Consider the following 24642-nt stretch of genomic DNA (forward strand, 5'->3'; position numbering starts at 1 on the left):
ATCCTTTGGATATCCCAGACACATGTGATTTTTATTTTTTTTAGTGGATTTTTAAATATTTTTTGAGCCCCTAAGTGATTTTGGCCCCATGTTTTTTTTTTTGTGATGTCATTCTTGTTTTGGGAGGTGTAGTTTACTATACCCAAAATTTGTATTCAATGAGAACTAGGTACGTGTAAATTTTGAGGATGTAGCAAGGGTACATTTTTTTCTAAAAGGGGGAGAACGAAATAATTGTGAAAACAAATGAACATAGTAATGATGACGATTTTTAGAAAACAAAAGTATGTGGTGAAATCCTTTTTCTATTTCCCTGACACTATTTTACATGAACTAATACAAACAAATTGTCCAACAGCGCTCTGTCGGTGCTTGATGCTGTTGACATGACAACCGGATCGGACCCAGCGGCAGGTTCCTGTTCTCTGTGCTGCTGTGGTCACCACTTCCTCATTACTTCCCTGTTGCTGACTTCCCCCCTGCCGTCTGAACCATTTACTCCTTCGCTGTCTTTTAGTCATGTTATTCTGGGCAGTGGGTCTTTATAAATAACTAATACAGACTGAAGCTGGCATGTGTTCGTCTTAATGCACGGTGCCGTCAAGGACAGGTGCTCCAGCTGATTTCTACCTTTTAGACGGTCGAGGAATTAATCTGCTTCCCAGCCGGTTAAGAGCAGAAGGTGGACTTTGGTGGAGATAAATGGAAACTAAAAAGGAAAGTCATGTCTTTTGCCGTGAACTCAATAACCTTGGTCATTGCCAGCCCCACCCCCCCAATATGAATCATTTGAAGGAGAAAGGCTAGCTAGGGAAAAAAAGGAGAGAACACATTCATGCAAAAAAGGGTAAGGTGAGAATATGTCGGCCATATGCGATTCATTTAAGATGGTACGCTCCAGTTAATACGGAAAAGTGGCAGGTGCCAGGGTTGGACCCTGTGCCAGGAAAGGTGGAGAGAAGGGGGTGAGCGCCTATGAGAGCTAAGCGGCGAAAGTCCGAATTGTTCTCGGGGGACTTGAAGGCGAGGCTGAACAGCTCCTATGAGTGCGGGGACATCTATACACCCAAAGAGGCCCCTGGGAAGTTTTTGCGATATTGTCCTCCAACAGCAATAAGTGAAAACAAATATTGGAGGGCAGCGACCCTGCAAGCGGGTAATAACCAGATGGAAACACAGATTATTTTAAAGAGGATGCTGCCTCTTAAAAATCAGGATATGTCGTAAAATGCTCCTCATTACACGGGGGTGCTTGTGAAGAAGATGAAGATCAATGCTGTAAAAGAGAGAGTTTCATCCTAACAAGTAAAAAAAAAAAAAAACACCCAAAAAACCCAGCTGGGATTGAAAACCACAACGCAACGAATTACCATTAAGTGTGCCAAAACCAATACTGCCATCGTTACCACAATAAATACGCTAAAAGAAAAAATGGTACCAAACTAACTAGAGGAAAGAAATACATACAGAGTCGTGGCATATGAATATCAGATTACAGCTGTTGATGTGAAAAGACAAGCAATGCAGCTGGATTACAGGCTGCAGTTTAGCAGCATCTGACAGCATAATTACATTTTTAGCTGGTTTCCCTGATCCGCTTCACCTGCCCTCTGATGTAATATGGATTTATCCAAACTCCTGCCTCACCCACTGGGGAGTGGGCTCATATAGAAAGACGCCGGGAGGAGTTCTGGGGAAAAAAAATAAGGCCAAAAAACAAGGACCTGCCAAACATCCTCTTCAGTGCTCGCTTATGGCCATGCAGGGGGGTAAATGTGTTTCGACAAGAAGTTTAGAGCTGCAATTTTTCATCTAAGAGTGTCAGAAAGGACAGATACTTATTTTCCACACTGAAAAGCACTTAAAAGCCTTAGTTTTTTTCAAAGAAAACAACGTGTTATAATCCAGGGTGCGTTGTATATGGATTCATTCTGGTTGTGCTTCTTAAGCCATTTTGAGAGGAACATGGCGCTCCTTCAAAATCACCGTCTGATTTTTTAAAAGTATGAGTTCCAAACAAGTTTGGGTGTAATTATAAATACGCCAAGGCAGCGAATGTGTAGTGGTGTCAGACTGTTATTTTTAGGTGCTACTAACAAGTTTGGGAGTTAGCCTGGACACAGTAACATTTTTTTTCTTATCAGTATCAGTCTGTTTTCTTACTGTTTTTTTTATTTATTTTTTGTGCTCCAAACAAGGTTTTGAGTATAGGCATTGTGAACATGCTAACACAGGTAATGCTTCCAACGTGTCATGCTGCATTCACAGCAGGCTTGGAAACTTGTGTTCAAATGTCCACTTTCAATTAATTATTAATTAATGATGTAAACATGCTGGCTTCCACGTTCAAAACTCTGGGGTTTGTACGTCACTACAGAAGTTTAAGTCAGTTTTCAGGCTCTATGTACAAAAATTGAACATGCGTTAAAAGTTAAGCCAGTTGAACTTTGACCAACCATGGACTCAGATTTGGTGGTGACGTATCAGCAGCGTTTTTTTGAGAAGTTCCAACCGTTAATCATGAAGTGCAAAGTAATGTTTTGTGTCCAGCCAAAATGATATAACACCAAGTCTTTTATCTTTTAGAGTAGAGCTGTGATACAAAAAACCTGGAGAAATATCCGTGAGATTTCATCTGCTTCAACATTTCCTACCAAACCAATTTCAACTGAATGCATGCACTGGTATCAGGGACAGACAGTCCGGTACCAACACTGTAATGTAAAAGAACATTCAAGAATGCCCATTTAGCGTGTTCTTGAATGCGCACCACATTCCGTATGTGTATGTTGCTGTACAAACAAGTTCTAGGGGTACTGTGAATGCAGTTCTGAAAGTCTGACTGATGTACCGACTTTTCTCTGTCTCTTTTGTCTCACTTAATGCACCTTATAGTTGCGCCTTCTATATGACATAAGTTCAAAATTTTGTTCATATTTGGTGCACCTTATAATCCAATGTGCCATTTAGTTCAGCAACTGGTCCTTGAGTGTGCATTGGAATAATAAATAGAATAAATAGAATAGTAATAAAAGCGTCTTGATACAGCCAAAAAACGCCAACCAAAATACAAAGAGCAAACTTTGACGATCAAACCATGTTGCAGCATTAGATATAGTAATTATCTTTAATTAAAATACCTCAATTAATAAAGTCCCGGGCCGCTCGAGTGTAAATTGTTGAGAGACTTCCTCGACTCTGCTCTCATTTGATGTGGTGCCATAAAGCATCAGCTGTCAGAGCAGGGAAAGTTGCAGGGGAATTCGTGTTATGCCATTCCGGGGTTTAGTTCATTAGCTGGAGAGGGGGGAAAAAAAAGAAGATAAACACGAATTGTCATTGGAGATTTGAAGCCACTAAAACGACATGAACACATTAAGGTGGTGGTCAGAACAAGACAGGCTTGAGTAGGATTCTTTTTAGTCTTTCTGTCAAATTCTTTTCATAATGCCAAGTTAAAGTCCCATAATCTATTACAGTCATAGGTTGGGGAAGTTTGTCCTGTGTTTTATTGTTGATGGGTTGGATGTGGATGTTGCTAGATGACTGTATCGCCTAGTTAGCATGTTTTGTTCGTGGAAAAAAAAGGAAGACAAACAATAAAACAAAAATAAACGCACCCTTTGTGAATGGCAAAGAGTCCGCTTTTTTTTCCTTTTGTTTTTTTATGTTTAAAAAAACCCAATCCACATTATTATAAAATCTCACACTGTAAAGCCGATTTTGCGGCAACATTACACATGGTTAAGTGGCACTCTTATTGTGGCGGGGCTTGCTCCAACTGCTGGGGGAGCTGACTGTCACACTCATCACTGCTTTAGGGTGGGCGGAGCCTCATGTGTGCTACAAATACCAGACAAGCCTCAAATTGCTTTTGGGAAAATATGTCAAAATGAAAATATGGGGTCAGAATAGTTACGAAATTTAGAGAGAAGGTCTTCAACATGGCCACACTGGTAGGCTAATGTGGCTAACTCTATTTCAATATCAGACCAACAGCTTTCCGAGTTTTGATGTCAACAGAAATGGGAGTAACAGGGAAGCTGAAGTGTAATTTTCCTAGTTGCACTTACAAAATCAGTTTTTATTCAGAATTTTTTTAAATATTAACTGTTTTTGGTCACTTTTTAGTCTCTCCTATGGTGTGTCAATTACAAAAAAGAAAACACCAAACCCACAAATTAGTCATATGTACTTTTTACATTATCAATAGATGTTTTAAGGCTGTAAACCCCTCACTACATTCTTTTCACACTTTTCTTGAACAGACATGAACATTTTCAGTCTTTTTTGTTCTTGTTTAAACTCTCAAAGTTCAAACCTTAGCAGAAAAATGAATCCAGTATTATCAAATGAAACCAATAATCTGCTACAGATCACATTTCTATGTAAATTTGGAAACTGCACGCATTCTGTACAGTAGGCGCGGCATGGAGATCAATTGACAGCCAATCAGGATGCACAAAAAAAAAACAACAACATGAAAATTAGCACAAAAAGAAATCTAAAAAGCACGAAAGGTGAACAGCGTTATGACAAGGGACCCCTGTATACCAGAAAAGCTTCATGCAAATAGTTTACAAATTGGATGTCGATATCATCAAGCAACTTCTAGGTCAACCAATAGCTACTTTTCTTACCTAGAAGTTGGAAACATTGTCTTCAGTTCCCCCAATAGAATACTGCAACTATTAAAGAGCACATTGGGTTTTATGTAGAGCAAGCTTGGATGTCAATGACATCATCATGATCCAGTCAACAACTTTTTGACTTCCAAGAACAAAAAACAAAACAACGTAACCCCTTACCATCGAAACTTTAGCTCCAGTGTTGACACTCTTTTCAACTACTGTAACATTTTAACCGTTTAGGGAATTAATGTAATTCCAGGGAATTCTGGATTGAAGAAAAGCAGCTTTGATATGCAACACTTAACGTAGGTCAGAATCAGCTGATTCACATTGATCATGTAAATGGTTAAAGAGTTACGGTACACAAAGAGTATGTGTCATTAAGGTGTTGTGGTAACCCTCTTTGGTATTAAAGGGTTAAAATATGTCCACCTTGCTGGTAATTTACTGATCAAATTATATATTTTTTTGTGATAAAACTTACAAAAAATTGTTTTTATTCCGTGAAGGAACTGGAAAAAAGATTACTCAACACACTGTTGTTGCTGAAACATGAACTTTTTGGTTTTTTTATTTATAAAAACATCTATTAAAATACTAGGATGTCTCAATTCATCTTAATCCTAAATATGGTTTATTTTAAACAAGAGGTCAGTCCTACAAATATGAAATGATTTGTGTCAAAGTAGGAAAACTAGTGAACATTGTCTTTGCTCAGCTCGTTCCATTTAATGGGTCTGGAGTCGATACGTTTCTTAAGTTATTCAGCCAAAGTTTTATTTACAAGAAATACTTTTACATCCCTACAAACAAGCTTTTGTATTTTTACTTTTATTGCAAACCCTTTAACAGAAATCATGCGATCCTAATAACAGATTTTATTGCCCTTGACCAGATGGCGTCCAAAGGATTAATGCAACAGTCGACCGTTACTCTTGGGTTAATAGATCCACACAAATGGCGGCAGAAACCCTTCAGGGTGTGGTGAACACTTTTCTTTTGGACAACAACATGAAAGAGAGATAAGGAATCGGCATAAAAAGTAAAAAAGAAAACTTTTATTTAGTTAAGTGATCTTGTATATTGTCAATATATTGCATTATTTCCTAACTGAGCAAAACTTTGACCCAATGCTATAATGGAACAAAGGAAAAAGGAACAGACTGATGTGTTTTTCTCTTCTGCCTGTTTGATCATCTCGTGATATAGCGTGGGCGTCCTGCTGATCCGAAATGAAGTCAGGAGTGAGTAAATATTTTTTGCCTTTAGGTCAGCAGATTATTGTGTGCTTAAGCCCTCCCGTCACAGTGTGCAAGGCTGCCGTGACCCCCGTAGTGAAACAAGGCCTTTGTTTAGGTCTGTGGTGCAATAACTGCAGTTATCTGCACCTTATCTGAAGCCGCTAAATAGATTATCTACCTGCAGAGTCAAAACATCACGTGTGTCAGAGACTGCTCTGCAACTGTGCATCAGTTCGATGACTCCTGACTGGGGTCTGCGTTTGTTCAGAGCCCTTCTGTAGTGACTCACGGATCTGGAGCGTTTAGAACAGTTTAGCCTGGCAGGCAGGAGCGGCCCCGAGACCCCTTCCTCCCACCAAGAGGACTTCCTCCTTGCTCAAGTCGGTGCGGGGAAATTTAGCCCAGATGTGGCTTCAAACAAAAGAAAAGCTGCAGGGATTGCAGGGTGGATCAGGCCCATCTTTTTTGCGTGACCCCGGGACCCGCTCGTTCCTGGCATCCGTCTGTTTTTCTCCTCCGCCTGTTCTTTTTCTGCTGATCTCTGGGATGTTGCTTTTTTCACAGATCCTTTTACATCCCCCCCCCACCCCCCCACCTTCTAAACAATACGGCCGCGTCCAAACACGTCTCAGCGCAGCGGACCAACAGCCGAGCAATGAGGAATACCTCTGATTCCACACAGTTTTTTTAAATTTAATTTGGACTAAATTGTTTTCCTTCTTCCCGAAATTCCTAATCTTTAAGAATCTAAAAATACAAAGATATTTCCTAGTAGACTGTCATAATTGGGAAACCAATATAATAACCCTTAAATGGCGAAGCGTGTTATGCAAAAAAAAATAAAGCAGTTTGCAAATTTACCTGAGAACAACGTTGAAAGCAGCTCTAAAGCTGTATTTGCCATAAAAGAAAAAATATATAAAGTAAAAATGAGTCAGAAAAATGTCTAAGTTGCATTTTATTTATCACATTTTCCGCACCATAACCTACAGCTTCCATTAATAGACTATTTTTTCAAAATTTAGTCATGTGAATGACACGCTACACGTTCGCCACATTAGTGTACAACACCTGCTACACCCAACCATGTTTGCAACACAAAAAAACAGAGCGATACAGCTAAAACAAATATTACTATGACTACGCCAACTCCCAACCTACAAGGCGTTAGCGTATTCACAACAACACCCAGCAGAAATTTTGACAGAGCGCCGTGTACCTCTCAAAATTGCTTCGTCAGTAAGTCTCTTTTTTTAATTATTATTAAATAAATAAATGATAAAAATAGTAAGGCTTTTAGCGCACCTTATAGTGCGGAAAATATGTCATTATGCATTTTCATTTTCATTTTAAAGACACAGATATTATTATTTTTAGAAATTACAAGTACATTTTTGTTCCCTTTAACCCCGTTCACACTGGGGATGTCGTCGGTGACACCTAAACAACACACACTCCTTGCACTACCTTACCTCTCTCACCGTTTACGCATTTACTGCAATTTCAATGGATTCTGCCATGGAGAAAAGCAGCCTTATGCCAATTACTTTAGCACCAAGCTACTTTTGTCTGAAATCTGCCGGGATTGAGTTAATTGTGTAAACGGTTGAAGAATGTCAACAATGGAGCTTAATGTCCATATTCCTAAAGTCACTATTGCAATAGCATTGGCTAAAACTGTCGTTAGGATATGACTAGCCTCATTTAACCAATTTGGCGTTCCCTATTAGTTGGTGGGTTTCATTTCTGTTTAATGAAACTTTCAGGAATCCTGTTGATGCTGACCGTGCTCATAGGTTGGAACCCTTTTGATTCTGTGGCTCAAAAACATCCTTAACATAATAAACTTTTTAGAAAAAAGAAGTCACAACTCATTCACATACAGTCTCTAAGATTTAGAGCCTAGTTAAGACGTCTTGGATTACAAATAAAAACAAATAAAACATAAAAATTGGTGCACTCTAAAATATGACTGACATTTGACAGGCAAAATTTTTCATGTTTTTTTTTAATACTAGGAAGACAAAGATGCCATGGCAAGATCGTTTTTTTTTTTTTTTTACAATTTCAGGCCCCAAACTTTTCTTCTGTCCCTGTCTAAGTGCCCCCCACCTCCACCATCCTTCTCCGAGCGAAGGCCACAGGGGCTTGCTTGTTGTCAAGTCAGTGTTTTTACTGCCAGGCGTTAGCACAGGGCAGCTTTCAGTCAGGATCCCACCCCCTCCCGCTATAACTCACATGCTCATCTGAGAGCGTGCTTGCTGCCTCCACTGCCCATTAAACCAGCCTGATTGAGTGTTGCCAGGCTTTCGACAGCTCCACCAAGCATTTTACTCATCTTATTAAAGCAACTCCAGGCCCGGCTGATAAATCTTTTCACATTTGAAATGCCACAAGGATCGTCCCACATGACATTATGGAGGCGGATGGAGCTTTTGTTGTTGTTTTATTTTTGTTTGAAACAGTAGTGCTGTTGGTCGGAGCTTCTTGAGCTATTAGGAGGCTTTGGTGAGACATTTGTCTCTTTTACTGTGAAATATCATGTACGCTTGTGATAGATTAACATGTATTTATTGTTTTCAAAGTGGGAAATGTTTTTTCTGTTGCCATTACCAACATTTCATGACCTCTGGTAATATAAGAGTTGCTGTTTTTCAGTCTACGGTTTGAAATTTGTATATATTGTTTTGTTAAAAAGAACGCACAAAACATCTTTATACCCTTCTTTTGGGTTTTTTTTCTGCTTATTTTTAAACTTTATTGATAACTTTGCCAGACCTGCATCTGGGCAGAATCTGTCCATCTGATGGTCTGATTATCTGATGGTTTGATCATAAAATATTGTTCACTTTTTGTCTTCATCTTGACTTGTTGACATAGTGTGTTTAGTTTTAAATTGTCATGACAGTCAGAGTAAAAGGGGTTTTAATGCATTTTAGTGGGCTTTCTTTGGCTGCAAAGACATGACAAGGTTTTTTATTTTTATTTTTTATTTTTTTGCTCTTTGATGGAATGAAGTGTTTTTCAATTAAACTTTGAAATTCTCTCAAATTTCAAGTCCTACTCCGATCATCTTTTGGTCAATTTTTTTAGAAGCTTTCCTAGTTGTCTTTTAATTTTCATTCTGCCACTTTTAGCCTAAATCAAAAAACCTGTGTGGTTTTCTAGAACATATTTTAGGCAGAGCAGCATTAGTTCATTAGTTGTTGGCACTGAGCAACCCCGCCTCCCCTTTCCGTCCCCGTTGCTGAAAGCTGTCTGTTTACACACTCTCCCACTAGCTTACAGCCCCTCACGCCCCCAACCTAACATGACTGGTGCAACAAAAATGGTGAGCATTATTAAGGCTATCCAGCCGAACAGTCTACAAATGGATACATAAAAATGGGGCGGAGCAGGAAGCCTCTGGGCTGCCTAGCAGATTTTCTACGTCACAAATACGATGTTTTTCATTCTGCTTTTTTTCGTCTGCTCTTGATTCACCACAATTTGAATATAAGAATTATCAGAGATTCAATTTTGATATAGATTTTCTTTATATATGTCCTCCATCATGAGCAAAAACAACACAAGAACATGTTAAAAATACATTTCTTATTAGAGTGGGTCTTAAACAACAAAGATTTGTTCTACAGTTTGTAGCTCAAATTGCCCAAAAAACATTTAAATTACTAAAATGAAATAAAATGAAGCTTTAATTTTTTTGTTTTTTTTGGGTGGGGATAAAAGTTTAAGTTTAAAAAAAGTACTAATGTGTCATGGTGTATTTCTTATACATGTATATTTTTTCCAATAAAAGGGTCAGGGCTTGTTGCTAATTTTTCTGACCATAACTCCATCCATCAAATGTTCAGAATACAAAAAATAATTCATTTTCTGTATTTTATTTATATACGAAACGTGTCTATTAAAAGGTTAAGTTCATAAAATTATTTATTCTAAGACAGCTTTTATAATAATACAAACAATTGTTTACAAAAAAAAGTAGGGACGGAACAATTACAAATCATTTATATGAGCATACATGTATTATTGTAAATGTTTCCAACTGATTTTTCCAAATATTCTTTCTTTTTCTTCAATCCAGTAACAAAAAAAAACTTTACTATGATTGCATTACACATTAAAATAGTGATTTCCCACACTTGAATTTTGCAAAAACCTTGCCAATACTTGCAAGGAGGATGTTAAACACTCGTGTTCTTGGCACCTTTGAAGTGCCTCTCAGTGTCCAGATGTAAATTCATGCAGGGAGGAATGTGATAAGCTAATGATGTCCCAGGGGGGGGCTGGAGTGAACACAGCCAGGGGAAAAACATATCTGCATTTTCTAAGTGAACTTCTTTAGCCGGTCTGGTCTCCTTTAGCCGTGTTTGCAGCAGATGGACGGAGCGGGCTTTGATGTTCTCCGAGGTCACGGCATATCTGCAGTTTCATCGCGGTACACAAGCGTGCAGAGTAAATACGCCACACCAGACCTCTGGGAAAAGGAAGGGGGGTTTCCACTTTGAGAGTCAGGAAAGGGTGCAAACCGTTACAGTCCTCTGGATTAGTGCAATGTACGCTTTACGGAAATTTAGGAGACCAAAAGGACAAAACGTATCCATTTAATTTCAATATTTGTTTGCTGCTTAGTTATTTTACATGACATTAAGGAACACAATCAATTAACCAACTGGTAAATGGCTATTTATGCTCACACACTACATCACTGCTTGGTGCAAGAACAAAGTGCACCGCTGCACAACCTGTCCATCAAGGCAAAAATAAAAACGCTGCTGTTTTCTGTAAATTCACGCCCTCAATAGTTCAGGTTGCACTGAGAAGCTGATTTACGACGGAATTAAATGCCAGAGACTGTGCCGCACAAAAGCCGTCTGTCTCAGGAAGGAAGCAGACAAATTAAACATGAAAAGCCAACGCAGAGAACAATCAAATCATCTCCTGACAGCGCTGACGCATTAGAGGGCTCTGAGTGGCACCTGAGCTGGACGGGCCTTATTGGACACAATGACAAGCATGATTTAAGCGTCATAATTTGTTGGCAAAGGGCTTAGGACTCGTGGACAGGGAAGTGGGTCAGCAGAAGTCAAACATTAATACCATTTGGGAGCTGGAGGCAGAGATCAAATGTGCACCTGCTGACCTGTGGGGTCCTGTGACTCCCGTTTGAAGCACACAGAACTTGACAGTTCAGAGGTTTAAGCAAAAAAATTTCATTAGAGTTTTTTCTCTCTTTTTTGTTTTTTTGGTTGGCAGTTAGACTCCAACAGAAGAGCGCATCGTAAAAACTGCTTCCACTATACTTTTAGAATGCAATCCTTACACAAAATCAGACACTTTTTTTGACATTCTTAATATATTTTCATCGAATGTGTTCAGAATAATCCTATAAAGACTATTATTAGTTAGACTTTAAAGAACCTACTGCTAAAGTGTGTTTTTCTCCAAACCAACTTCCGGATTGAAGACAAAAAGAAGTACACCGAGATGCAGTTCATCAAGTAGCCACTGGGGACAATTTGCAAAAACAAGTCTGCAATAATATCTGACCAAAAGTAAACAAAGACATTTAATGTATAAGTCGATCTAATATTACAAAAAATAAATACAGGGCTCTCAGAATAGATATAAATTGTAGATTTTATGAACCTCAGCATTTATTTTGAAATTTTAAACAAACTAATGCATTGTCTGTGAAGTGACAGTGGACATATCCCCCTCAGCCTTACAACAGCCTTATGCTCAAGCAAATGTCAGACTACTGAGGGTTTTTTAATTTAAGGGTAGGATTTGGTGATGTAATTTCCTAAATGGGCAATGACCAAAACCCCCAAAAAGCTTTTTGACACAATTTTTTGGGGGGAGGGGGGTTAAAAACTACACTTTAGCGGGCAAGTGAAGGAGTCTAGCATTCAAGTCCATGGCCAGGTCATACCAAAGTCTCTAAAATGGGACCCAAACTCCCTGCCTGTTACACTTCGTTGTGGTGAAGAGGCAGAGCGGTCGACCACCGATTGGAAGGATACAAGTTCAGGTTCCACCTTACCTGGTTGAAGTGTCCTTGGGCAAAACACTGAATTCCACATTGCTCCTGGTGGTTACAAGCTGCCGCCATTGTACCATCAGTGTGTGAGGAGGTGTGTGCAAGGGGAAATGGGACTGTGACTGCAAATTGGTTTGGGCCTTAATGGAAGGTTAGAAAAGTGCTATCAAGTCTACGCCATTTAACATTTATCGTTACTCAGCATTAAGGGGTTGGAGTGGGGGGATTTAACCACCATATGTTTCACAAGCTCGGCTGTTTCTGCAGGGGATGGGTCAAATGCAGGGAATGAATTTCGTTACTTTAACAGTTGAGGGAGGAGAAATGTCTCACGTTTGAACTTCTTGTGATGCCTTGGAAGACATTCCTTGATTTCTATCAAAACGATAGCTCTTTGGTCAACATCAAGGTTCAAAGACCAGAAGTATTTAGTCTACCTGTCCCCTGTTTTCCTTGTTTTTTTGTAAAATTCTGCGCTGTCATCTGTCTTCCACGGTTGATTGGACTAAGTTCCTATTTTTGGAACTGCATTTATGATACCTATGTTCAATATCAAAGTGCAGGGAAAACCATGGTCCAACCATCTAAAGTTCATGGTTTTTTAAGCGGGACATTATGTAGATGTTGTCATTATCACTCGGCTCTGCAACACCATTGCTCAGCACAACACCAATCAATCCATCAGAGATCTACTTAAGCTAGATGTATGTTTTTGGTTGTGCCAGAGCAGTCGCTACAGTTCAATTCAATTCAGTTTTATTTGTATAGCCCAAATTCACAACAGTCGTCTCGATGGGCTTTGTAAAGGAAATTGAAAAAGTAAAACATAAAATCAAAAGGATCATGAGTAGAATTCAATAAGAAAATAATAAATTGAACTAACTAAACAGACTAAACTAAACTGACATTCCTGCTCTAAGACCCCCCTTCTCGGTAAGGAAAAACTCCTAAAAAAACGGATTCCGGAAAAAACGAAGAAACCTCAGGGGTGTACACATGAAGGAGGGATCCTCCCCCAGGAAGGACAGACGATTTACCAGAACTCATAGAGAATAATTAACTTATCAAACTCTACAACTACATATTTAAAGTCCATCAGATGAGCTTCATTCAGCTATAACAGTCGTTATTATTGGGTGAAAATGTCTCTTGTTGTAAATGCTGCGGAATTATACAACCAAACACTATTATTTTTCTCTATCTAGCAGCCACTGCCTAACGGTTTATGTGAATTAATCCTATACATGCATCAGAAATGACAGTGAATATCTAAGGTACAATAGGATATAAAAGCCTAATTTGGCTTACAATAAAAATACTCTTATTTACCAATTGCTAACCAGTTGTTCAAATCCTGATGACAGATTTACCATTAAGGCTCAAATTAACAGTTTTTTTAGTCTTCCTAGAATGTATCATTTGAACTTCCCACACCTAGCCCTGTATGTTTTTGTTAGGTTTCCAGACAGTGGTTCCTTTAATTCGGCTCAGCTTTTAAAGGTCATCTGGTGTTCAGCTGTGAGATCAAGAGAAGAAGACAGAGAAGCACCAGCACATCTCTGCTGCATCCCGAAAGTGCGAGCTTGTATTTAAAATAGTTCAAAGGAATGTGTGCATGTTAAATAATTTACTGAGAGTAACCGCTGCATAAAAAGGCACAAATAGAGGTGTGGGGCATATTATCAAAACACTTTATGCCAAAAGGCCGTGTTTTTTTTCTGTAAAATTAAAAGTGACCTCAAAGTTTGTTTGTTTAGCTGATGTCCATGACATATAGTTACTGTAAATATTTAAGTTTGCATATTTCTGAGTAAGAAGCTGCTTCCCCCTGAAACCTCATTTTTGTCTGGGCAAATTTCTGAGGAAAATTCTGAGCTTATGATGTCAGAAAATCTTGGACAGTGATTGCCAAACAGTACACGGGTTGGTTATGCTTGCATAATCCAGAGAAATTCATAAGTGTGTCTGTGTGTGTTTATTCGCAGTGAAGGGTGGCAGATTATTTTTTGTTTTCCTTCTCAAAAATGTTTTTTAGCAGGCAGCAGTGGATGCAGTTTGTTAATTATTTACAGCTGGGGGAAAAAACAGTGAATCTGTGTTCATCATATCTGTATTTATAAAAAGAATGTCAAAGCATAATTCTATCTGTGATGAAAGTAAAAGGAGCTGGGTGGAAATGTTGTTCTATATTTAACTTAGAACATAAACACACATTCCACCATAGTGATGTTGTTGACAAAAATTTGCATTTCGTGCCCAAAAAATACTTTTTTGTGCAAAATGCCAATTTTTGCACAGAAAATATGGATTTTTACACACACAATAAAAATTTGTGCACAGCAAATGCTAATTTGAGCACACAAAATACTCATATGTGCACACAAAATAATTGTGCCCAAAAAATACTTATTTTTGCACACACAATACTGAATTGTGCATAGCAAATAATAATTTGTGTGTATATAAAATGCTAATTTGTTCAATCAAATACTTATTTGTGCACACAATGTAGTCATTTGTAATCACTGAATACTAATTACTGGCCACAATAATTTAAGATAGAATTTTTCTTTCTGAATTTCATATTCAGTGCTCTGTGAAGTTGGCAGCAAGGTTGTGGTTATGAAAAAAGTGTCTGTATTTTATGAATAAGGTAAAACTCTATAAACTCAGACATGGCTGAGGTTGAGCGGACGGGGAAAGTCTGCTGAGAGACGAACTATTTCTGCAGTGTGAGGGCAAACGGGGAGGATCTGTGGCTTCCAGCCATCACGGAGCTGCTGGAGGAGATGCATTCTTTATTCCGAGGAAGGGAGGAGGGGTTAGAGGAGAGCGAGAGAGGGAGAGGTGAGCGGAGCAACGCGCCTCGCACTATCAAGTGAATCCATCTTGGACAAGAACTCGCACGGAGTCGGGGCTGTGGGCTGCGCGCTGGCATTTACAGGCAACTTCAGCTCCCCCTCTTTTCCTCCTCCTCCTCCTCCTCCTCAACACCTCCAGCTTCCCAGCGGATCGTTGGCCGTCATGGCCCGCGAAGGAGCAGGCGGCAGACACTTGGGCGAGCGGGGAGAAGTGTCGCCTCTTATGCGCCTTTTTGCGCCGCAAACTGCGCCGAGTCCACGCGGAGGAGCTCCCATGTGAAGGAGAAAGTGCGGATCACAACCTGAAGGTGTGTGTGCGCGCTTGTATGTGTGTGTGGGGGTTGGAGGGGAGAGTAGATCCGCTGCTCCAAAGCCTCTCCGGGCGGCGGATGGGACCCGAGCCGCGCCGGAGTAGAGCTTTTACGCACGGGCTTCCAGGGGGGACCGCGTGAAGGACAGACACAGGCGCGGCAGCAGGGGGAAGTTGAGCGCGGAATCAGGGTTTGTGATGGACACAGTCGCCGAAGGTACCGTGGACGGCTTGTTTTTTGGCAGCAGAAGCGAAGAAACTTGGATTTCTTTTTTTGTTTTTTTTCATCAAAACCTTAACATCACCCAGCCTGAATCTTCATCGGAGTGACTTGTGTCCACTAATTTATGTGATGTAGTCTGAGACAATTCCACTCTGCTGTTCTGGATGAACTATCTAGTCGTTTTCCTTCCTTTTTTTTCCTCCTTTGTGGGGCTTTTCCTGCACGGTTTTTAATTCTCCTTTGAAATAATTCATTCAAATGAACAGCGCTCACTAATCACCCCCTTTGAAGTCTACCTGATCCTCTTCTTTAAACACCCTATCCATTTAAAACTTTTAATTGCGTTTCTGGCGCTAAATCCACTGCTAATCGGATTGTCTTGGCCACATATCACAGCTTTCATCTGCTGGTGTGAAACTGTGCTCCTTCAACTGGAAATGAAGTTATAGTGAGGAGGGGGGCATCAAATATACCCCCTGGATCCCCCTCTTTTGTAGTTTAGTTTGATTTTCCAACTATCTTGTGAAAAAGTTGTGCTCCCTGTCATAATCTTGATGCTGCTGCCTTCTGCTGTTGACTCATGTGGCTGCGGCTCCACACACATTTTATCGCCTTGTGTAGTTGCTTATCCAGCCCCCACCCTGCCGCCCCCTCCACCACCACCACCCCTGGAAGCTTATTTGATTAAATTTAGCTCTTTCAATTTAGAAAAGTAGATCACAGATGTGTGTCAACGGATTGTCTCCCGTGCAGTTTTTCTTTTTCTTTTTTTTTTTTTTGTCCCTCGCCCGAACAAGCAATGCCGAGAATTTCAAGGAGGAAGAGGAAAATCCATGGAAACGTTTTTTTTCTTCCTCTGAGGCCTCAGAAGCCCCCCCCCCCCATCCCACCCCCCCCCACACACACACTTTAGAAAATGGCTACCCGACATTTGGGAGTGCTCTGAGGGTTTTAGACTCACTGGGAACTCTGCGGTGGATGCGCTCGCATCCTTTCGGTGTCTCCAAACGCTGACTCAGGGTGGAGCTCGGCTGCCCGTGACGACGAGCATCTTTCAATCATGTGGAAGAGAAGGAAGGGGGCAGGTTGACTGGCTGTAAAAATTGGAATAATAGATCTATGGGGAGTGAAGTCTGCTGTAACCCAGCGACCTTGTGCTTTGCTACAAAGTGAAAAATAGCCTGTATTGATCATTTATTGCAGGGCTTTGTGTACATACATATGTGTGTAAATTCTTTTCCAATCCCATCTCAATTGGCAGACCCGTCTATTCCTCGACGGCTCATAATCTTCCACGGCTTTAATTCTAGCGATGGCAAGTTTAGGCCCTAATAACAAGCTGCTCCTCAAGCCACCAGCAAAAACAGTTGCTTCTGTTTACTGTAAACAGTTGTGTGTTTACTCGTGCACCTCTGCCCACACCGTCTGCTCAAGCAGCTGAAAACAAAAAAGAGTTATGGCATTCTCTGCTCTGGAAATGGATCCTCATGGTTTTGGTTCAGCATTTCATTGGCATGTTTTCCATTGAGCTGCACGCGTGTTGGTGAGAACCTCTGTGAATCCATGAGTGTGTGTCCTTGCAGTGCTCTATTACCTCCTTTGATGGAGCATGGAGGGGGAATAAAAGCCTTCTTTATGTCTGTGAAACCGGATGTGAAAGAGCTGTTCTGAATATTTATCAGACTGATTTGTTCTTTTTTAAACCTAGTCAGTGGATGGTTCAGAGTGAAAAGAGAACAGTATGTTTTGGGGTGGTTTTTTTTCGACTAAAAGATAGAAAGATTTAGTTTCAAAAGCTAAATATTGGAAGAAAATGACTTTTTTGTCTCCAAACTCAAGGACAACCCAGTCCAAAGCACTCACCGCGCTTTTTTATTTGCTTTCCCACAGGTCCCTGGATCCAAATGTCAGCCCTCCTGGACTATGCCGAGGTCGGGGACCAGTGTTGTGTGACAGACAGGCGAGTGGAGCCTGTGGTGCCTCTCTGCTGCGTGGGTTCAAACAGTGTCTGGCTGATCTCTGCATGGAACAGCGAATGTAGAGCACTGCTGTGGTTCGATGTCTCGGCATGGATGGATTCAGTCGGAGGACTGCCCGCCTTTAAACAACACCATCGCTCTTCAACCGAGGACTGAGGATTACTCTTCCACCCCGTTTTGTCGCTCATGAATATATGACTGAGAGGACTTTTTCTGGGTCTGATTTTCAGTGGATACGTACAAAGTTGCCTTTTTTTATCCATTTTCATTGTTGCTGGTTCATTGTTTCCTAATTTCTTTTTTTTTTTCCATTATGGAGTTTCTCGCTGGACCCTGGATTAAAGATTGCGCTTCGTTTTTGCAGTTTTGGGTGACTATAATCTTAAGCCTCCAGATGCAATTCTGCACGGGTGCCTCTTGCCCAGATGTGTGTCGTTGTGACAAAGGATACGTGTACTGCAACGAACGCAGCCTAACATCAGTGCCTCTGGGGATAGGGGAGGGCCACAAGGTCTTGTACTTACACAACAACCAGATCAACAATGCTGGCTTCCCCGTGGAACTTCACAACCTGGCGTCGGTGGAGACGGTGGTTCTATACGGCAACCAGCTTGATGAATTCCCTATAAACGTGCCCAAAAACACTAGAGTGCTGCATCTACAGGAGAACAACATCCAAACTATCTCCAGAGCAGCCCTGGCCCAGCTGACCAAACTAGAGGAGCTCCACCTGGACGACAACTCCATCTCCACCGTGGGAGTAGAGGAAGGCGCCTTTAAGGAGGCCACGAGCCTCAAACTCCTCTTCCTCACCAAGAACCACTTAAGCAGTGTGCCCATTGGCCTTCCCGAGGACCTAAAGGAGCTGCGGTTAGACGAAAACCGTATTGCCGTCATCGCTGAGGAGGCCTTTCAGAATGTGACCCGCCTGCAGCGCCTCCTGCTGGACGGGAACCTACTGACAGACGAGGGCATTGCGCCAGGGACATTCCAGGAGCTGGACACCCTAAGGGAGCTGACCCTGGCACGCAATTCCCTAACCTTCCCTCCTCCCCTGTTACCCAGCCAGTCACTGGTCAAACTCAGCTTGCAGGAGAACCAGATAAACCAGATCCCCGTGGCAGCCTTTGCTGAGTTGAATAGGCTTGAAAAACTGGATATCTCCAGCAATCAGCTTAAGAGCCTTACGCAGGGTGTGTTTGATGGCCTGTCGAGCCTAAAGTTTCTCATGGTGCGGAACAATCCCTGGCACTGTGACTGTGGCGTGAAGTGGGTGGTGGTGTGGCTCAAGTCTTTACCTTCATCTATTAACGCCCGTGGGTTTATGTGCTCCAGCCCAGAGAAGGTGCGTGGCATGACAATCAAGGAGCTTACCCTGGATATTATCGAGTGCCCCATCCTACCGGGCAAGCCACCCTGGCCCACGCTCCGCTCCACTCCTCCACCACCGCCAACAATCCCGGCCACCACCATGATGTCCACCCTCATCACTACATCTGGCCCATACTACTTAGACTCTCCCTCCCCTCCGTTACCTCCAATCTATAACAACGCTGGCCCCCTTCCCCCATATGAGGACCCCCTCCAGATTTCCTTTCACGTGGTCAACTCCACTAGCATTGAGGTGAGCTGGGCGTCGTACTTTACTGTCACGGCCTACAAAGTCACCTGGGTCAAAAGAGGCCAAAGCCAAATAACTGAAGGGATTCGCGAGAGGACGGTGAGCGGCGACCAACGGCATATCAGCCTTACCAACCTGGAGGCCCGGTCCGTCTATCGGATCTGTGTTCATGTTTTGGACACCATCAATTACTACAGGCCAGGAGAGGATACGATATGCTCAGAAGCCAGGACCAAGCACCCTTCATCCGCCAACTCACCTGACAGAGGCCAAGCGCCTCAGGACAGCATGAACTCCACGCTGCTAATGGCTGGGATCATAGGTGGAGCAGTTCTTATCATCCTGGTAACGCTGCTCGGTGTCTTCTGCTGGCACTTGCACAGGAAGAGCCGGTCGTCTTCAACCAAGTGGAAATACAATCGCGGCAGGAGAAAAGACGACTACTGTGAAGCTGGAACTAAAAAGGATAACTCCATACTGGAAATGACTGAGACCAGCTTCCAGATAGTGGCTCTGAACAATGAGCAGCTGCTCAAAGGAGATTTCCGCATTCAGCCCATCTACGCGCCCAATGGGGGCATTGGATTTAGAGACTGTCACCTTAGTAACAACAGCATAGCCTACTGCAAGAGCAGCAATGTGCCCAGTACAGAGTTCTGCCACACATGATGCAACCCACCACAAACAATGGCATTCGTACATCATTTGTGTAGAGGACGAAAATATACAAATTCTAGTGAAATATAACTGTACTATATATTTCCAAGTTCTGTCTATGATGTAATTTATACAGTGGATAATAATGTGGGATTCTCTGCTATCTTTTTTATTCTTAGAGGAAAAAAAAAGTCTTTTCTTTTTTCTTATAACCAGCAGGGTTTTGAAAGTTGTTTTAAAAGGTCAGTACTGTACATGACCATGGGTTTGTACAATCACAACACCCTGGGTTTAGCCTCTGCCGACTGGAAATGATGGTGACGCTTCAGAAGGACTGGCATCCTTTTTAATTTTTATTTTGAAATTCTCCAAACAACACCGCTCCTTCCCCCTCTACTCCCATTGTAGGCCAGAGCAGCAACACAGCACAGAGGAAAGGCAAGCTGATTAAAGCCCCGTTGAAAAATAGAAGCGGTTGTTGTAAAAAATAAAAAGAATCAAAGTGCACTTTCTCATGAATGGTAGCCGGGCAGGAAATGAGCAAGGGTGGTGATCACATGGAAGCCAACAGCTGTGCTGAGGGAATGTCATCAGTGCTGTTGAAAAGCCCGGCCAGAGATTTCCCAAAAGGGTCATAAACTTTGAAAGCATCTTTGTTCTAATAGTTTACAAAGACAAAGGTGGTTTCAGTCAAGCGATACTTTAGGAAATCGAAGCAAAGGGGAAATGTCTTTTATTTTTTTTACTTCGTGTTGGCTTTTAAATAACAAAAGAAAATGATTTCTTGGAGGTAAACTGGAATGCTGAGGCATGCAATCTCCAGATTTTTTTGCTGTTCTGTTCTTGCTCTGGCCACAAGAGGGCAGTTTTTCCCTCACTGAAAGGGCAGAGGGATCCCTTTACACTGCTCGTCCGTAATGACGTGGAAGTGTTTAAAAACTAATAGTACTTTTAGTCTTGGAAGGCTAAAATGATGAGTCATTCTTTTCATCTGCTGTGGCATGATTTCTGTCTGTGGTGAGTTTCGGAGTCGACTCACACATAATGCTAATTACACACCCACATATCTGCGCCGTTTGCCTGGCATCCATTACACTTAATGATAAATTAGGGAAATTACAGTGAGTTCACACCCAACCCATGATCATACACAGTGCTGTGAGTGAGCTCATCCAAATCCTTGTCATTATGCGCACGAGACCCCCCACCCTCGCCATTTCATTGAGGTTTTGCTCATCTTGAACAATGCACCTGCCTGTGTCCTCACAGTGAAAGCAAAAAGGTTTGGTTCTCCCCTCTTTACTGAGCGGCTGCACATTCTGATCTCCGCATGGGCTCAATTAAAGTGGTCTCCCCACCGCTTTCTCGTTGAAGAGGTCTTCATTTATGCACTCCTTTGGGTTTTTCTTTTTGTTTTTCTGATCCTACGGGATTTATTTTTGAAGCGGCTCAACTTAAAAAGTTGCATTCATCCATCGTCCTCAACCAAAAAAAAAAAAAAAATGATGCTGAAAAACATTTAGACTTTATTTTCACTTGGCTGCATGAAGCTCACACTGGAAGAGAGTTGTTAACTCTGAAGCACACAGATTCAGCTGTTGGAACATATTGTACAAAACCAGGCGTAGCAGTCAAAGTAACGTTTAAGGGCTTGTACTCCAGTTTTCTTTTTTTTCCCCCAGAGACTATTGCCGAGAGGACTTATCCTCAAAAGTAGCTGCATTCACTGTTAAATCGAGCAATAGTTTAGGTCCCACAACATTTGAAAGTTCCCAATCCTAATGTTTGAAATGATTAAGTGACAAAAATGGGTCAAATTTCCTGTCTCAACATTTCTCCATTTCATTAAATCCGAAAGTGTTAGCTTTGATTTGGTATTTTTTTGGCGTTTGTGAAAAAAATAAATATATATTTTGAATTCAAAGAAATGGATGTTAGTGAAATATTTAAAAGGAGGGAGTTTCTTTAAGACAAAGTGATAGATGTCGCTTTAGAGTAAACACAGTAAACACAAAGTTAGCTTTGTAAGATTTAGGTTACCCTAGCACAACTTTGAGGCTTTAAGCATTCAAATTTATTATCATACCGTTGACTTTAAAATATTTATTAGATTCGGTATTAAGATTATGCTAGCATAATCTGACAGAAACACATCTGCTGTTATCTTGCTTATTTTTAAGGTGAGCTTAAATTGTCAGTGGTGCGACTGGAGATTGGCATTTTTGGAAAAACTATAAAATTAGGTTTCCATGAAAGTAAAACAGTACATAGTTTTAAGTCTCACGGCAAATACCGAAAACTTGTGACATTTTTATTTTTTGCGTTGGTTAATTCACTTTTTTTGATAGTTGTTGCTAAAAACAAAGTTAGCTTTGTAAAATTTAATTGTAATACAGCCACCATTCAAATTTTAGCTATGTCCGGATTCCTTCACTACTCACTACATAGTGCACTATGTAGCGCGCCATTGTAGTGTTTTCCAGATTTACAATTCCAAAATCAAGTGCCCTAAAAATTTCCCAGAAGTCCCTGTAGAAAACCAATGTGCATCCATGCTCACTAGATTGGCAAATGTAGTCCACAATGCATTGTGTTTGGACCATTTTTCGTGAAAAAGTTTTTTTAAATGTTATTTTTTTAATAAACCATCAACTTTTATCTTCAAAACACAGTGGGTTCGTTGATAGTTTTTGTAAAATGTTTGTATTAATTAGATTTTCACTTCGTAAAATTTGTGATGTCATATTTGCCATTTGAAAAAAGAAAAAAAAAGTAGTAAGCACGGCGTCCAAATTGCTTTTAAAATCCAGAGTACTAGATTATAAAGTTTATAGTAGTTAGGGAGTTGGCGGAGAGTTTGGACATAGCCTCCACGTCATTCTGTTGACTTAAATATTTATTAGATTTGGGAATAACATTGTGCTATATGACAGAAATACATCCGCTGTTACCGTGGTAATTCTTAAGGCGGGCTAACTAACTTAGAATGTTACCAGTGCGACACAAGATTGGAATTAACTTTCTCTTTTCTGGGAAAAACATGTATTTTCTTTGGTAAAATAAAACAGTATGTGGTTTCAAGCATGATGACAAATACCGAAAACTTGTGATATGATAATTTTTTTAACAGTTATTTGAATTTTTTCTTTTTTTTTGCTAAAATGATCTTCCCCATAAACACACATCTGACTGCTTTGATCTTTTAAGACCTTTAATTCACGCCATTTAAATTAACCCCTGTTAAATTAACCCCAAACAGACCATGGTGTTGTTTCAACTTGACATACAAAAGCCCAAAAGTTTAGTGCCGTCACGTCAAACCACTGCAACAAGTAGTATCTGTGAATGTGTACCAGAGACAGATACTTGCCTTACCTTCATGCAGGTTCGAATGATTAACCAGGGAGGGCTAAGTGGGCAGAATAAAAAGAGAATAAATAAAAACAAAAAAGCTGAATGAAAGCACATTTTAATGAACCGTCTGCAGCAACAGCAGCCAAAAAAAACATGAAGCATGACTCAGCAGTCAGCAAAACCCCCCGCTAAAGCATCAAAGACTAAGCAGTGCATGGATGACTATTGTTGCTTTTACAGTGCATTCGTTTTGATTTAAAAAGAACTTGACTGGAGTTCTGTGAACACTAAAGAGGCTGCATGTTTCAGTTCACATGTTTTAAGGTGCAGGAAGGCCAACTTTCTTTTTTAAAGTCCCTTTAATTTCTGAAGTTTTTTTTTTTTTTTTTCCGCATTCTGATTTTCTTGAATTATAGACATGCCAGGATTTGGATTTTTTGTGTGTGTGTGTGTGTGTGTTTGTTACACAACATTACACAACACATGCACAACTTTTGAGGAAGTTTATTAGAAATTTACAGATCATGTGATGCAGTCAGGTTAGTAATACTGGCTTCTCACTTTATGGACTCTGCAGTATTACATGGGTCATTCAAAATCGACACCTTTTCTTAGGAACCAAAGTTACCATTTCTGTTTTCATAATGAAATATTGATGTTTCATGTATGTGCCTTGAGGTTGAACTTACAATGTAAAGTCTTTGAAACCTTTAAATGTTTTTGCACAAACTGTAAATACTTAAATGAAGCTTTTTTTCAAAATAAAAGCCATTGGTTTGAGTGATCACTCTTTTTTTCATTGTAGACCCAGGAAGTGAGTCCGATGGGAGTGATCCAGTAACTTCTGTCTATTTGAACTTCATGAGGTTTTAGTCATTTTGCATTTCTGGGTCTAAAGTTTTTCCTTTTACTTCAACACTGCAAGTTTGTGACATGTTAGTAAGGCAACAGTTTTGGTCTTTTGCTGGAGAAAACAAAAAAATTCTGATTCAGCTGGTAAGGCTTAATGGAATCCCAAAATGGGCAATTCGACTAATGTCTTAGTCACATGCCCCCGTACAGGGGTTGACTCGGGCAGATGCTGTAGGTTTTTAGGTTTTCTATGGCTGTAGAGGGTTGTAGACAGGAGCGGTTACATCTTACGGTGAGCGCAGGTGTGTCTTGCAGTTCCCTTGTGGCTCGTGCGACCACCTTAACCCTTGTGCTATCCTAGGCACTTTAACGTTGGGAGTTGGGTCATCTAGAGGGTGGGGTCATATAAGATAGCACAAGGGTTAAGGGATGTCATGAAAATGAAGCGTAGGATTTTTGTGCGCGTGGTAAGTGTATCGTGAAGTATTTGCAAGGATAAGTAACATGCACTAATGACACACACGTCATGCTGTTGTACAGTGTCCTTACACCACACTCTAGTCATTAGTGAGGTGTGATTACTGGCCCTTTGACCTGCACGTACTTGGTGTGCAGGTGATTCGTAAATGCCCAAAGGACACCCACACAAATTACACTCAAATTGCCTTATGTCCTAATCTATTAAAGCCTGACTGCATGCATGACGCCTGAACTTTTCACTTGATTAGCATTAGCCATTGGTAAATTTGTATGTCGTGCCCTTGTCCGACTTACCCCTAACATGTTGTATAATTGTTCGCTAGGACATTTCACCCGCAGTTTGCTCGTAGAAAAAATGTACATAACCATATTTGCTCTACGGACTCG

General features: G+C 40.8%; 1 protein-coding gene across 3 annotated transcripts in view; it reads left to right on the forward strand.

The window, feature by feature from the left end:
- Window positions 1-23707, forward strand: part of flrt2 (fibronectin leucine rich transmembrane protein 2) — a 48026-nt gene extending 24319 nt beyond the window's left edge. The window contains exons 1-2 of one of the 3 annotated variants that reach the window (XM_004083660.5): window positions 14646-15087; window positions 17203-23707. In XM_004083660.5, coding sequence (XP_004083708.1) covers window positions 17605-19581 — 1977 coding nt within the window. In that variant the 5' untranslated portion in view covers window positions 14646-15087; window positions 17203-17604 and the 3' untranslated portion in view covers window positions 19582-23707. Of the gene's footprint in view, window positions 1-14645; window positions 15088-15118; window positions 15307-17202 lie in introns of those variants that run through there. The other 2 variants (XM_078942654.1, XM_011491745.4) reach the window with 2 other exon arrangements.
- Window positions 23708-24642: the final 935 nt, after the last annotated feature.

The sequence above is a fragment of the Oryzias latipes genome, chromosome 24 (assembly GCF_053564925.1).
Source record: "Oryzias latipes strain Hd-rR chromosome 24, Olatipes_Hd-rR_3.1".
Classification (NCBI taxonomy): Eukaryota; Metazoa; Chordata; class Actinopteri; order Beloniformes; family Adrianichthyidae; genus Oryzias; species Oryzias latipes.